The sequence below is a fragment of the Anolis sagrei genome, chromosome 5 (assembly GCF_037176765.1).
Source record: "Anolis sagrei isolate rAnoSag1 chromosome 5, rAnoSag1.mat, whole genome shotgun sequence".
NCBI lineage: Eukaryota > Metazoa > Chordata > Lepidosauria > Squamata > Dactyloidae > Anolis > Anolis sagrei.
The window spans coordinates 22,910,002-22,923,753 of NC_090025.1; the positions used below are offsets into that span (position 1 = coordinate 22,910,002).

The window sequence follows — 13,752 nt, forward strand, 5'->3', positions numbered from 1 at the left end:
GGATTTCTGGGAGCTGAAGTCCAAAACACTGTTTGAGAAACACTGCTCTAGCACATTTTGATTTAGGTTCATCGGTCATTAAGTCCTTCAGGTGATTCTGGGGTATACTTTCCCCAGAGGTTGCCATAAAGCTACACTGGAGGATCTTGGCTATCTATCTAGGAATCTCTAGGTCCTCCAATTCTATGATGTATGTATCCATCTGCATAAGATATTGTAAATCTCAATTACTGTCGCTGGACTTATTCTCCATTGTATCCTTCATAGTACAGAATTATAGTAATAACATAGCAACTTTAACTGCCATTGCAACATCCTGTGGAATCCAGGGATTGGTAATTTATTAAGGAAGTAGAGCCCCCAGTGGCACAGTGGGTTAAAGTGGTGAGCTGCTGAGCTTGTTGAATGAAAGGTTGCAGGTTTGAATCCAGGGAGCAGCATGAGCTCCCGTGGTCAGCCCCAGCTTCCGCCAACCTAGCAGTTCGAAAACATGCAAATGTGAGTAGATCAAATGGTACCACTCTGGTGGAAAGGTAGGTACCATTCCAGCAGGAAGGTAACAGCACTCCATGCAGTCATGCCAGCCACATGACCTTGGATGTGTCTACGGACAACACCGGCTTTTCAGCTTAGAAATTGAGATGAGCACCACACTCCAGAGTTGGACACGACTGGACTTAATGTCAGGGGAAAACCTTTACCTTTACCTAGAGCTCCCTAGCCTAGAAATCTAAATATTCATCCTTAACAACTGAAAATCCTAGGAATCCATACAATGCTTCCATGGTACTTAAAATGGGATCATAGCATAATAATTTTATAGGGCCCCTTGGATGCAGCTGCTAATGGAGGAGAACACAGATTACATTATCTTTAAATGCAGTGTGAATTCAGAAAAAAAGGTGTAAAAGTAAATTCTGTCACAGAAACATGTTTGAGTCAAAAGAACACACATCCCAAATTATCAAGAATCATTATGAATAAGACCAACATCAACATGTTTTAATTGGAAGCCTTCAAGATATTCCTTGTTTCTGGGCAGGAGAGGGGAAAATATTTTCATTACTCAAGCATCTGACAATTTCCCCATTAGTTGTTAAAGACACTTCAGAAATATAGCAAATGGGACAGTAATATGAAATAACGGTAGTCTTAGAAAAATATCAATTTCCATTTGTAATCTATGTAAATTATTAAAGTAAGGCTGATAGCAACAATACGAGCTAAAGAAAAATGATAGTGTTATTGCATTTAGCTGCCCTGCAGGTTTTTCCAGTCACATTTGTTTAGGTTACTGACAAAAAAAATCCCACATTTTCATGTGCCCTGTGGAAAATGTAGCTGTGGAGGCCGTTTCTCTCTCGCCTCATGCATCATCTATGGATCTGACGACTCAATTCTGATTTCAGACTTTATTGTCAGTGATGGATAGTGATGATTTATGAAGCAGAAAAGGCAAAAATTCATTTTTCTCCTAGCCGATTAGGCTTCAAGTTAGAAAAAGTAATGTGCTTTGCATTGTAGATGGACCAAATTTGATAGGGAAGACACTGATAAAAAATGAACACAGAACACAATTATTTTGTTTATGCAATCTCTATTTTGAACACTTTTACCTTGAAAAATATTCCATAATTGTTTCTATACATTCAGTACCTTATCAAACACTGCCTTTTGTGGTCTCTTTCTGTATTTCACTGCAGAGATTAATCATTGTGACAGCTCTGGTTCAAAAGCACATGTTACAGTCCTCTGGAAACCATTCTGTTTCAAAATATAGATGGGATATTACATTCCTGAGTGTTTATTAATGTTAAGCATTGGAAATTTGAGAAAATAATTCAACACAACCAAAACTAATAAGTGAATTTGCTTTTATTTGTTAAGATATTTCATTGCTTTGTTGCTCAAGGATTAGCTTCAAGAGTAGACCATGAGATTTACAGAATGGCATGGATTTGACTTTTGGTACCTTTAAAAAATATCATTTTTCTTGTTCTACACATGTCTTCTCCCAACCTAGATTTTTTTTCTAACATGGACTACAAAATCCATAACACAATTATTGCATTTAAACAATATGTCTGGAAAGTGTCAGATTGGGAAGGCTGTTTTAAAAGATAGGAACTTGTATTTCAATCTGTATCTCTCTTCTCTCTCGACCTCATCAACATGTATACTGTGCACCCCGGCTTAGAAGCATGTTTAAGTCCATATGTACCTGCATGTTTACCATACTGTTCAGCTTTCCCAATTTGCAACAGACTGTCCTTATTTGCCATCCCACTTTTTCAGCTGCTTTAAAATCTCCTAGTTTCTGTCTCTTCCACTTTTCCTCTCTGATTTTAGTTTTTTTTCAATTGCTGTAAACTGAGTCCAAACTGCAAAGTTACCATATATATTATTCATGTATAAGCCAACCTCATATATAAGCCAAGACAGATTTTGAACTTTGCTGTGACCCATGGATAAATCCAAAGTTATTCTGCATATAGAGGGAGGAACAAATGCCATCTTAAGGAGCCAGGCAACCTTGGCCACTGCTGCCATTTTCCCACCCAGCCAGGGGTGGCTCAACCCATTATGCAAAGTAAGCATTTGCAGTATAGTTGATTTTGCCCAGGGGCGCTCTTGAGGCGCTCTTGGGGGAAAATAGACTTTGGCATATGCGAGTTGTAGTTATTGGGATGTATAGTTACCTACAATCAAAGAGCATTCTGAACTCCACCAATGATGGAATTAAACCAAATATGGCACACAGAACTCCCACGACAAACAGAAAATATATATCAGTGATTGGTTGGGGGGGGGGGGGGGGAAATACTGTTTGCTTACCATTGAAAATTATCTAGGGCTGCCTCTGCATCCAGCCATTCAAGAAGGGCAAGAATTGGTGCCACAGAAGAAAACGTAGCAGGGATTCAATGTTTTATGTAAATAAGGGAATGGTTCCTTTCCTTATAAGAGTTCAGATGTAGTACTTCCATTGACCTTTAGATAAGTCAACCCAGGTTTTTTGGATTGATTTTGACAATAATTTCAAGGTTTATACATAAATATATAGGGTAGTTTGCACACATTAATTCAGGAGAATGAAAAGTGAAGATGTACAGGGGTTTTCCAGCAGACACAAGCAAAAACACTCTTTTCTTCTTGTTCATTCTTACTCGTTCTGTGAAATGTTAGTCAATATGTGAAGAAAGGGGAGATATAAAGGAGAGAATGAGAGAGAGTTTACATGTTAATATATTGAATGTAAACAAGTGATGAAAAAAAGAGTAAGTGCTGAGAAAAGGGAAAAGATCTGCTTGACTGCATTCTGTCCCAAGCACTTCATTGTTCACAGAGCCATATGCTTTCTAGAATTTCACACTGAAAGGCATTGATCTGTTTTGTGGAGTTTTGGTATCCTGATAAGCCCAGCAGAATATTGGCTGTGATGAATAGAAGATAAAACTTTTAACAGTTTGTATCAATGGTATTGCTAGGTGAGCTAATGAAGTCTGACTGTTAGCTCGGTTTTGCCCAAATTAAATAGCATCTGCTGTCTTTGTGCAAGAGGATTTCCCAGTCCTATGCAAAGATGGTAAAGGAGTGAACCTGCATCCTTTCAGTGAAGCCAGGTTCACTCCTTTATCATCTCTGCACAGGGCAATGAGAAATATGGGTTAGTTGTGTATTTTCCTGATTGTTAAAATGCTCAGAGCAAAACATCTAAGGCTTTATCGGATTTCTTATCAGGTGTAGGGCACTGCCCAGGTACCAAGAGTGCTTGGGAGCTCAAGTATACTTAATAAATAGGACAATGTGATTTAGACTCTGGAGACCACATGCCCAAGAGAATAACCATTTTGCTTCTGGACCATGCCATAGGACTATGGGATGATGTGGATTTGCATTCCTCTCAGAAAGAAAAGAGGTGCTGGGTATTGCTGCAGTTAGCAAGATGGTACAGTTAAAATTGAGAAGGGCTTATATGCCTGCTATCCGGTACATTTGTCTCTTGAATCTCCTATCCATCCCTGCCCTAAGGATGAATATGCACTGACCTTTAAATCAAGGGTAGATGCACCTGGATAAAGCTGCTGTGGTACCCCTTTGACATCCACACAATCCAGCCAGACCGACAACTACTGGACTATCAGCTCACCCTCTGCATTACTACTACCAATCCCAGGTGGCTCCAAAGCTTGTTTTGAATTCCTAGCCATCAGAAACATCTCTATTGATGTTAGAATAGGGCTTCCATTTGACCAGGAAGAAGAAGGAAGATCACACACACCTCTTCTTCTTGTTGGTCCTGCATATGTCCAGTTCTGACTTCAGCAGAGGTTCGTGAAATGACTAGGGGCTTGGTCAAACCTTTAAAAAAATCCCTCATAATACTCACAAAAAATAGGAACAGCTAACAATGAATTTGAGGTGAATCAAGGTTTCTTGCTTATGTAGACTCACCTTAAGGTTCAGTGCATGCTTTGTTGGCTTGCATTGGGACTAGGTAAGGATTTTGGAACATGCTTCCCAGTCATCTTAAGAACTCATCACATTAGAAAATTTCAGCATCCTAGGATGCTGCCCAGAAAACATGTTCACAAGACAAGAAAAGTGAGAGGGGGAAGCCAGGCAGTGACGCTTCCCCTGGTGGGATGGATAAAGGGGGCAATGTGGGTGATGAAGGATGCAGGACAACAGTTTTCTCTGCTGCCTGCCAGATTCACTACCCTGCCTGGCTAATCCTCCCACTATCGCCCATTCTTTGGACCTCAATTTGATGAGATCCTCGGAGTATATTTGGAAACACAAATATGATGTTTTAGAGGTGGTCTAAGGTCTCCTGAGGGCAACAAAAGAGTATGTTTGCAGATACAACATTTGGAGGTATCTAAGGTTTTCCGGGGAGTAATGCAACTACCCAGACTACTATATTTGACTACAACTAACGTAAGGGAATTGGATTTGGGCTAGTGCCTGGTGTGTCATGCAGACTGACTGAATTTTAAGAGTGGAGCTTGTGTCATGGGTTTTCCCTTCTATCTTTTCCTTTGATGGAAGAATAAACTGCTAAACCATAACAAATAAAGATTAGTATCTGCCTCTTTCTTTTAGAGATTTAAAGAATATTATTTATTACTTTTTCTTATCCTATAACCTTATCCTATGAGAAAAGATGTGCCAGTGTAAGGTCACTGCAAAAATGGTGATTCATTTCAGGGTTTATTTTATTTTATAGCAAAAACTACAGAAAGGACATTTTCTGCAAAACTCCTTGGCCTTTGTTGTTTTTCTTTCAAATATTTTTTGAACAAAAGGTTTTCACATGTTTTATATAATAAACAACCTCTGAAACTCATTTTCAAGAGCAATTGTATGTACAGCTTCTCCTAGTTACATTTTTTAACCTTTATTTTTATTTTATTTTTTTAAAAAAAACCTAGTGGAAGTACCTTCCTTCACTCAGGATTCCTTTTATTAGTTGCACCCTTAACCCAGAGACTTTTCTTTTCTTCTCCATATCCAGACTAGAACTGATGATTCTCTTTTTCCACTCTGCTCAAAGTGGCATGGATTAATGTAAAACAAAAAGTTATATAATGCAAAACAATAATATTTTCACATAATTCAATTACAAGTGCAAAAACAAAACAAAAAAATCAATTGTAATAAATATACACTCAGATTAAGAATCCCCCTTAGAATAACACTAACATATAGAAACACAAAGAGAAAGAGATTTAAACAAGTAAAAATTGTCCAAGAGCTCAGAATTGACCAACTATAAACGCACTCTTGTGTTTCAATAACAGCTTTGGCAATGTGTGTTCAGTCAAGTTTTATGTTCATTTAGGTCAACCCCATGAAATTATTATTATTATTATTATTATTATTATTATTATTATTATTATTATTTCTTACCTGCCTCTCACTGTGGCTCAAGGCAGGTTATAGAATAATTAAAACACATAAATATTGTACAAATTACACAAATGCACATACTAAAATGTATTTCTATAAAAGATACATATTAAAACATATTTCTATAAAATAATCTTAAAATACACAGAATATAAATTTGTTTATTTATTTCATGTCAAAAGCATAAATAAGTATAAAACTGATAAAAATAGAAGGAACACAAGCAGCTAAATATTTTTTGACCAAAAAATGAGCAGCAGCAACCGCATTATCTGGCACTTTTTAAACAAGTCTTCCTCTGTACGTGAGGCAGGACATTGTGAACAAGCATACCATTGCAGAGTTGCTTGTTCTGCTCCACAGTTGCACAACATGAAAGATTATTTTAGATAGTGCCATTTTGCCAGGCTGTCTTTTGATCTGCCTACTCCATTTCTCAGTCTGTTCAGGGACTTCCAAATTGCCAATTTTTGGTTAGCAGAAATTAAACATAGAGATTAAATTGCACTGGGTTTTCTTAGGCAAGGAATACATAGAGGTGGATTTCACAATTTCAACCTCTGTCATATAATCCACAGTGCCTGGCATTTGTTGTCAGCATGGCATTCAAGTATTGGCCATGGCCAACACTGCTTAGCTTCCAGGGTCTGCCATGTAGGAGCTAAGTTCAGTGGCCTCATAATTCTGATAGTCCACTAGTGAATCAATGCAGTGCTATATGCTACAGACAGCTTTAATTAATTAAAATTAACAAGTTAACAAGTATTTTTTTTAAAAAAATTGTACATTACAAATTGTCTTAGCATATGCATCAAATTTTAGGATTCTAGATTTCACAGTTTTAGAGTTATGGCAGACAGAAATGTGCTGTCATATTATAGATTATATTGAGTGATGGTGCAAAATTATCTTGTTTGCAGTTAGATTGCTTTCATCCAGCAGGTTTAGTCTTGGACTTTATTGACCCAAGCATGATCTCAGTGGTTACTTTCCTAATGAATTACAATTGCCATGACTGCTTGTAATTTCTTAAACATATTTTTTGTTTCATGGGTTTTATATATTCAGCACAAATATGTACTGGATCACTGGATTTTACTGCTTTAAACTTTGTAAGATTAGCAATACTTGTGATTGTATTATCTGTTTCAATGAATGCATAATTGTATCTGAATCATGATCCATCTTTCCTTCAATGTATCCAGGGTGCAGTAAATGGCTTGACTGGAGAACTGGAGTTTGCAGAAAATGGTGGAAATCCTAAAGTTCTTTTTGAAATCCTGGGCACCAACTATGGTGAAGAATTGAGCAGAGGCATCCGCAAGGTGAGACCACGTCCTCTAAGAATCAAATCTTGCTCTTTTTCATGTTTCATATAAATGACTATTCTGTCAACAACTATGTGGGATTCATGAACTGATAGGACTGGAAGTGTTTTTAAAGGGGGGGGGGGTATAATGACAATCTGGTTTTTAAAGTGTGTTTTGGAGGATTTTGACTAATTTTGATGGAAAGTAATGTATTTCACCTTGAACAGGGCTGGGCAACATGTAGACACAGGGCCCCATACCTCCCTTGGCATCACCTTTGCAAATAATTGGTTCTAACACTTGGTGAAAACAGCCTGTCTCTTTCCTAGCAAAAAGAATTGCATAGGGAAGAGAGGAGTAGAGAAGTGGATGTCAGAGGAAGAGAAAGAAAGAAAATAGAGTTGAGAAAATAAACATATTAGCGCTCTCTCCCTTTTTGATTTGTCTGGACCCACCTCCATGCCATTGCCTCAAATAACTTAATCCTGAAGTCTGGTGAACACAACTAAAAACTTGTTTATCACCCCAGCCTTGAATAGGGAAAGTGATTTCGAAGGTGCTTACCTGGGGAAAACTGAGAAAACAAAAATCATTTCAGGACACAGGTCAGAACCTCAGGGAATTCTCACATATCCCTATGTGGAATATAATCTGTCTGGTAAATAGGCTCTTTCTACAATGAAGGAAAAATATTGCTGTGCTAAAGTAGGATTTTCAGCATAATATATGTTGAAGTGACAAATATTACTGTACTAAAAGCCAGGCATGAAATGCTCATGTATTTGTAACAACAGACAGGCAGATATATAGATATTGAGCCAATAAGCAAATTGAAAATTATCTTAAAAATATGCATTCCAATTTGTCACCTCTCCTTTATGAAGAAATAAATGATCAGGTTTCTAGAAATAACTAATAGGTGAAATCAGCTGGTGCTGTTATTACAGTGGATAGGTGTACTTCACTTAGAGCCTCTGAGAGTCGAGCTCCTTTTTATAAACGTCTTTTTTAGTCCTGTCCCAAGTATGTTTTCTATCTATTTTGAGGTTTTATAGCAGTATCAGCACCGAAGCATAACTGGAGAAATGGTAATATTCTGCTTTTCCCCCAAACACCTGTCGTGTGGCTCCAATAGAAGCAGCATGCTTCTGCCCTTCTGTTTGGATGATGCCAACCCCATGTGATGGAGGAAGCATCACCACACTGCCATTTTGCCACACTTACTGGAGAAACGGCATGGGGGGAGTGTGACGGCACGTGTGGCACCACATATATGTAGTACTGTCAGTTGCAGGATTTAAACTGTCATTTTATTCCTGTCTACCTTGTATATATATAGTTAAATTTCATTGGTTATTATAGCTGTCAATTTATTGTTGTTGTGCACCAATTGGCTTGTTTCCCCAGTTCATTTGTTTAGGCTCCGCCCCTTCCAAGGGAGAAAGGAAAGGTATCCCTCTCACCTTTTTTACCTCAGAAAAAGACTCATTGGATGGACTTGTGCAAAGCTTGGCCCAAAGCCCCTGGTCAAGGCATTTTTTACTACCAATTCTTAGGTTTTTACCCCTGAGTCTTATACTTTATGTTCAAACCCTCTGAATGACATTGTGAAGATCTCAGGCACCTTCATTCCGGTTCTTTGGCACCATAGGAAGGTCTTGTCCTTCAACTTAGGCCACTGAACTGGGGTTGTGGTTTGCTCCGGCATTCCCAACCATTGAGAGAGAGGGAACAGGAAAAGCTTCTTTTGTATTTGCCGTCGCGCCTGGGGCTATAGAGAAAGAGGCATGGATGTGACATCTTTCCCCAGGGGATTGCTTCTTGCCCTCCTTTAGGGAAACTGGAACTCCCAAGGACCAGAACACAACAGGTAACTCGAAATGGTGTTTATTGTTGACAATAAGTTCACTTTCTTAGGCACAAACTTGATGTTTCAACAGGGAAAGATACTTTATAAACTCTAAAGTCCAGGGTCCTAGGAGTTATAAACTGAGAAACTTTTCCTGTTCCCTCTCTCTCAATGGCTCTCCCCATGTGATAAGGTGGCCTATCTGAACAGCAAAACAGTGAGAAAAGGAGAGAGCAAATAATTCTAATTTAACATTTATTCCACAACATTTAGAAAAATAGATAAATCAGATTGGTGATTGAAATGGCAACCATAAGAAAGTGAATGCTGATAGAGGAAAAAGTTATTTCCTGGATGCATTTTGAAGAAACTATTTTGAAGAAACTATTTTGAATAGACTCTAGGAAGTTCAAAATGTTTTTATTTACTTAGGCAAGGTTTACCTGGCCTTTCTTTCACTTTCACTCATGCCTGTGGTTAGCTTTAAATTTTAAAAATATGCTGCAACATTGAATGGCTCGTCTTCATGGAGAAAATGATTGTTTCCTTGCTGCCTCTGGTTCTGCATTTTCTGTGAAAGAAATTATGCCTAGGAACACATCCAGTTCCTGTTTTGAGGTATACACATTTACAGAATGGATGTTAGATTTATAGTTGATTGAAAAGGATGGAATATCTGTTTTTTCCCCTCACTGGACTTTGATCTGTAGAATAAGATGTCTTGTGTATTGATTGATTTTCCATTTTTTTCTTTAAACCTAGAAAGAGGCAAAATGTACCTTAAGGTTAGTTAAATGAGTTTGAGAAATTGCATGGGAAAATCTCCTGTTGTGAAACATTAGGATATATTTATTTTGGTTGTTCTTTTTTTCTCAGGAATCTGAGATGGTACAGACATCAAATATCACCTAAATCAAAAGAAAAGTTGATGACATGGGTCATAGGGTGTTATTCCCCCCCCCCTTGAAATTCTCCCCATCCAGCAAGCCAGAGTTAATAACAGTCTTGTCTGAACATTATTATTATAAGAAGTGGGATTTCTTGACATAAGGTATAGGGCAATACCCTCATTTCTCATTCAAGTGGGGTTACACATCCTGCTTTATTTTGCAGTACACAGAAACAGGAATATGGCCAGGGGCAATGGAAAGCTAGTAGAATTCTGCTATACATCATTAATCTACTTTTGTGCCATGGCAAAAGGTGTTCCCAACATGAAACAGGCTGAGGTTCCCAGAAGTCTTGAAATATTTTGCATCCCTGTACAGGCAATCACTGAGTTGGGGGATGAGACAACAGGAAGTGAGTGAAATCCATCCCTAGGAAGGGAAAATCACTCCTGAAAGAGACGCCATGAGGAAAAGTGTCTCACCTGAAGCTTCATCACCAATCCTCATTTCCACAACAAGGCAAATTTTTCAAAATGCAATGATCACAGAGACAGAAAGTGAGATGAAATCTTCTGAACAGGGACACAGACTGCAAAACAAACACTACAGGGGTGTTAACCTTCCCTGTGCTATCCAAATTAGGCAGATAGATAGATAGATGTGGCTGCTGTTACACTTAAAATGTACCTATTCCAACTTACAAACAAATTCAACTTAAGAACACACCCACAGAACCTATCTTGTTCATAATTTGCTGAATGCTTGTACATCAAACACCTTTAAAATTATTTTGGCCACTTGTTTCAGCTATTATGCTTTGGCTTAGAGCTGTTCAAGTTATGTCTCCTCAGACCAAGTGAAAAGAAAAATGCAAAGTTGCTGTACATTTTTATTTAATTTTAATTATCATTTATTTTTTATAAGAGTTGTTTAGCATGTTCCCCAAAGGTCATGAACAAGATATGGACATGTCATACTATACTTTTATAACCTTATGTGGGGCAAATGGACCAGCAGTTAATGTTGTGGTCCATATTATACAATGTTGTGTGTATGTCACTGCCAATCTTCCTCCTGCCTGATTAAACCATCCCTTGCTATTGATAGGTAAAACTCATCAATTGCTCATCATCCCACAATATGTTCTGATCATCTACCTTGTGTACAGCTCAATCCATTCAGCTTCTATGATGTCAACTTCTGTGATGTCGTGACTTGAATTCTCATCTTTTTGGCCTTCTCCCAATAACCCCAAACTGTTTTCTCTATACTTTATATTTTAGTGATATTTGCTTTATGTTTTTATTGTTTTTCACAACTAAAATTGCAAAATTGCTCCAAAAATAATTTTGAAATTTCACAGAACATGGAAAAGCAGATAGGCATAATACAGGGTTGTGGTGCAAGCATGATGTGAAAAATCTTGAAGTCTTAGTAAACCACAACTTGAACATGTGATGGAGCAAATAAAAAGCCCATGGGATTTTGGGATGCATCAAAAGGATTATTGTGTCTAGATCAAGGGAAGTAATAGTGCCCCTCTATCCTACTTTGGACAGACCTCACCTGGAATACTGTGTTCAGTTCTGGGTGCCACAATTCAAGAGAGATATTGACAAGATAAAACATCTACACGTGAGAGGGTGATCATATTTGTCACTGGAATCACAATGGATCTGGAATCTGGACAATACAGAGGAGAGGGCGACTAAGGACCTGATCACATTGCTGCTGGAATCACCATGGATTGTGGTGAATCCAGCTGTGCCCAGTGGGAGGCAGGGGGAACCGGTTGCTCCACAACCTGGATTGCCTGACTTGCCCCTAACCCCATTCCATGGGGGAAGTGTCTGCCACTTTGCTTTCCCCCCGTTGTTGGTAATGGAAAACAGGAAGCCTCCTGTGTTGCTGCCATGGTGGCATAGATTTATTCCTCTTCAGCTTTGGTATGAAGCCCCATTGGAAGTAGGTGAACATTGTGGAATGGGAGTCAGGGGGCTCTTTGGCCAAACTGAAGAGGAACCAGCGTATGTTGCTAAATTTTGAATCATCGGATGACATTGCAAGATGATCAAAGGTGTGGAAATCCTGCCCTGTGATGAGTGGGTTAAAGAGCTTGGTTTGTTTAGCCTACAGAAGAGAAGATTGAGAGGATCATAGAATCATAGAATCAAAGAGTTGGAAGAGACCTCATGGGCCATCCAGTCCAACCCCCTGCCAAGAAGCAGGAATATTGCATTCAAATCACCCCTGACAGATGGCTATCCAGCCCCTGTTTAAAAGCTTCCAAAGAAGGAGCCTCCACCACACTCCGGGGCAGAGAGTTCCACTGCTGAACGGTTCTCACAGTCAGGAATTTCTTCCTCATGTTCAGATGGAATCTCCTTTCTTATAGTTTGAAGCCATTGTTCCATGTCCTAGTCTCCAAGGAAGCAGAAAACAAGTTTGCTCCCTCCTCCCTGTGGCTTATTCACAAGACATGATCACCAAGTTTAAATATTTGAAAGGATGTCATAAGGAAGAGGGAGCAGGCTTGCTTCTGCTGCCCAGGACACTAGGACTCAAAGCAATGGGTTTAAATTCCAGGAAAGGAGATTTCAACTGAACACTAGGAAGAACTTCCTAACCATTGGACCTGTTCAACTGACTGCCTTGGAGTGTAGCGGGGGCTCCTTCTTTGAGGGCTTTTAAACAGAGGCTGGATGGACATCTGTTGGGTATTCTTTGGTTGTGCTTTTCTTAGATGGCAAGGAGTTGGCCTATGTGGTCTCTTCTAACTGTGTGATTCTATGATTGAGGGACCAAAGATTGTCAAATCAAGGAGTTGGACTGCATGGCTCTTTTGGTCTTTTTCCAACTTTATGATTTTATGGAATCATCATAATTTCACAAATGATGAGAGAGGCGATCTTGAATGTGCTCAATCCAATATGTCCACTATCAATGACAGTGTGACTACCATAGCAATTTCATGTGATAAAGTGCTTACTTCCTCTATTGGCAGAGGTGTTATGTCTCTGCATTTCAGTTGCTGAGATAGCTATTGAATGCACACTCTAATTTTTGGGATCCATATGTTTGAAGGCTATCTGAACAAACTTGCAGATTGGATGCACATTTGATCTGAAACATTATGGCTTTTATGTAATATACACTCAGTAGCTGACATCCTGGTAGGGACATATGCATGTTTCCTTTACATGTGCAGATTTCCTTTTGGGGGCTCTGTGGGAATTATTCCTCTCCCTTTAATGCCCAAATCTTCCCCCTGATTTACTGAACAGCATCTGCAGTCCCCTGTATTCCAAGCTTTGTGGGAAATGGGCAGGGTCACAAAAGTGTCTGGCTATGTCACTATAGCGAGATATGAAATGATGACATTAGTACTGAAATTTGCCAGATTTTAAAAAAATGCTCTGGAGTTTTCAGTGCTGCTGTAATTATCTCATTGCAGCTGTAAAAAAAAATTGGACATAGCTACAGGGATGTAGAAAGTAACTTCTGTGATCATGCATATTCTCCATACAGCACAGAATGGCTGTGCGGGGAGCTTGAGAGGCTCTTGAGTAATTTGAGAAGCATATGGCTCAGCTGAGATATGCCTGCATGAAAACCTATTGCATTACTCTGAGCCACACAACATTGTGAGCACGGCAAGTAACTCACACAGCTTGTGAATAACTTTCTTTCTATGAAATGTGGTTTTCCCATAACTCTTCTGATATGAGGATAGAACATAAATCACAGTGTGAGAAATAGATATTTGTGGTTTTCCAGTGCAAGATATAAA

General features: G+C 38.8%; 1 protein-coding gene across 3 annotated transcripts in view; it reads left to right on the plus strand.

Annotated features, from left to right (window-relative positions):
- GRID2 (glutamate ionotropic receptor delta type subunit 2) overlaps positions 1 to 13,752 on the plus strand; it is a 1,028,529-nt gene that overhangs the window by 686,514 nt on the left and 328,263 nt on the right. For all 3 annotated transcript variants that reach the window (XR_009631647.2, XM_060779233.2, XM_060779232.2), the window contains exon 8: positions 7,119 to 7,238. Coding sequence is in view for 2 of the 3 variants with exons in the window: in XM_060779233.2 (XP_060635216.1) it covers positions 7,119 to 7,238 (120 nt within the window). In the remaining variant the exon portion in view is untranslated. The remainder of the gene's footprint in view (positions 1 to 7,118; positions 7,239 to 13,752) is intronic.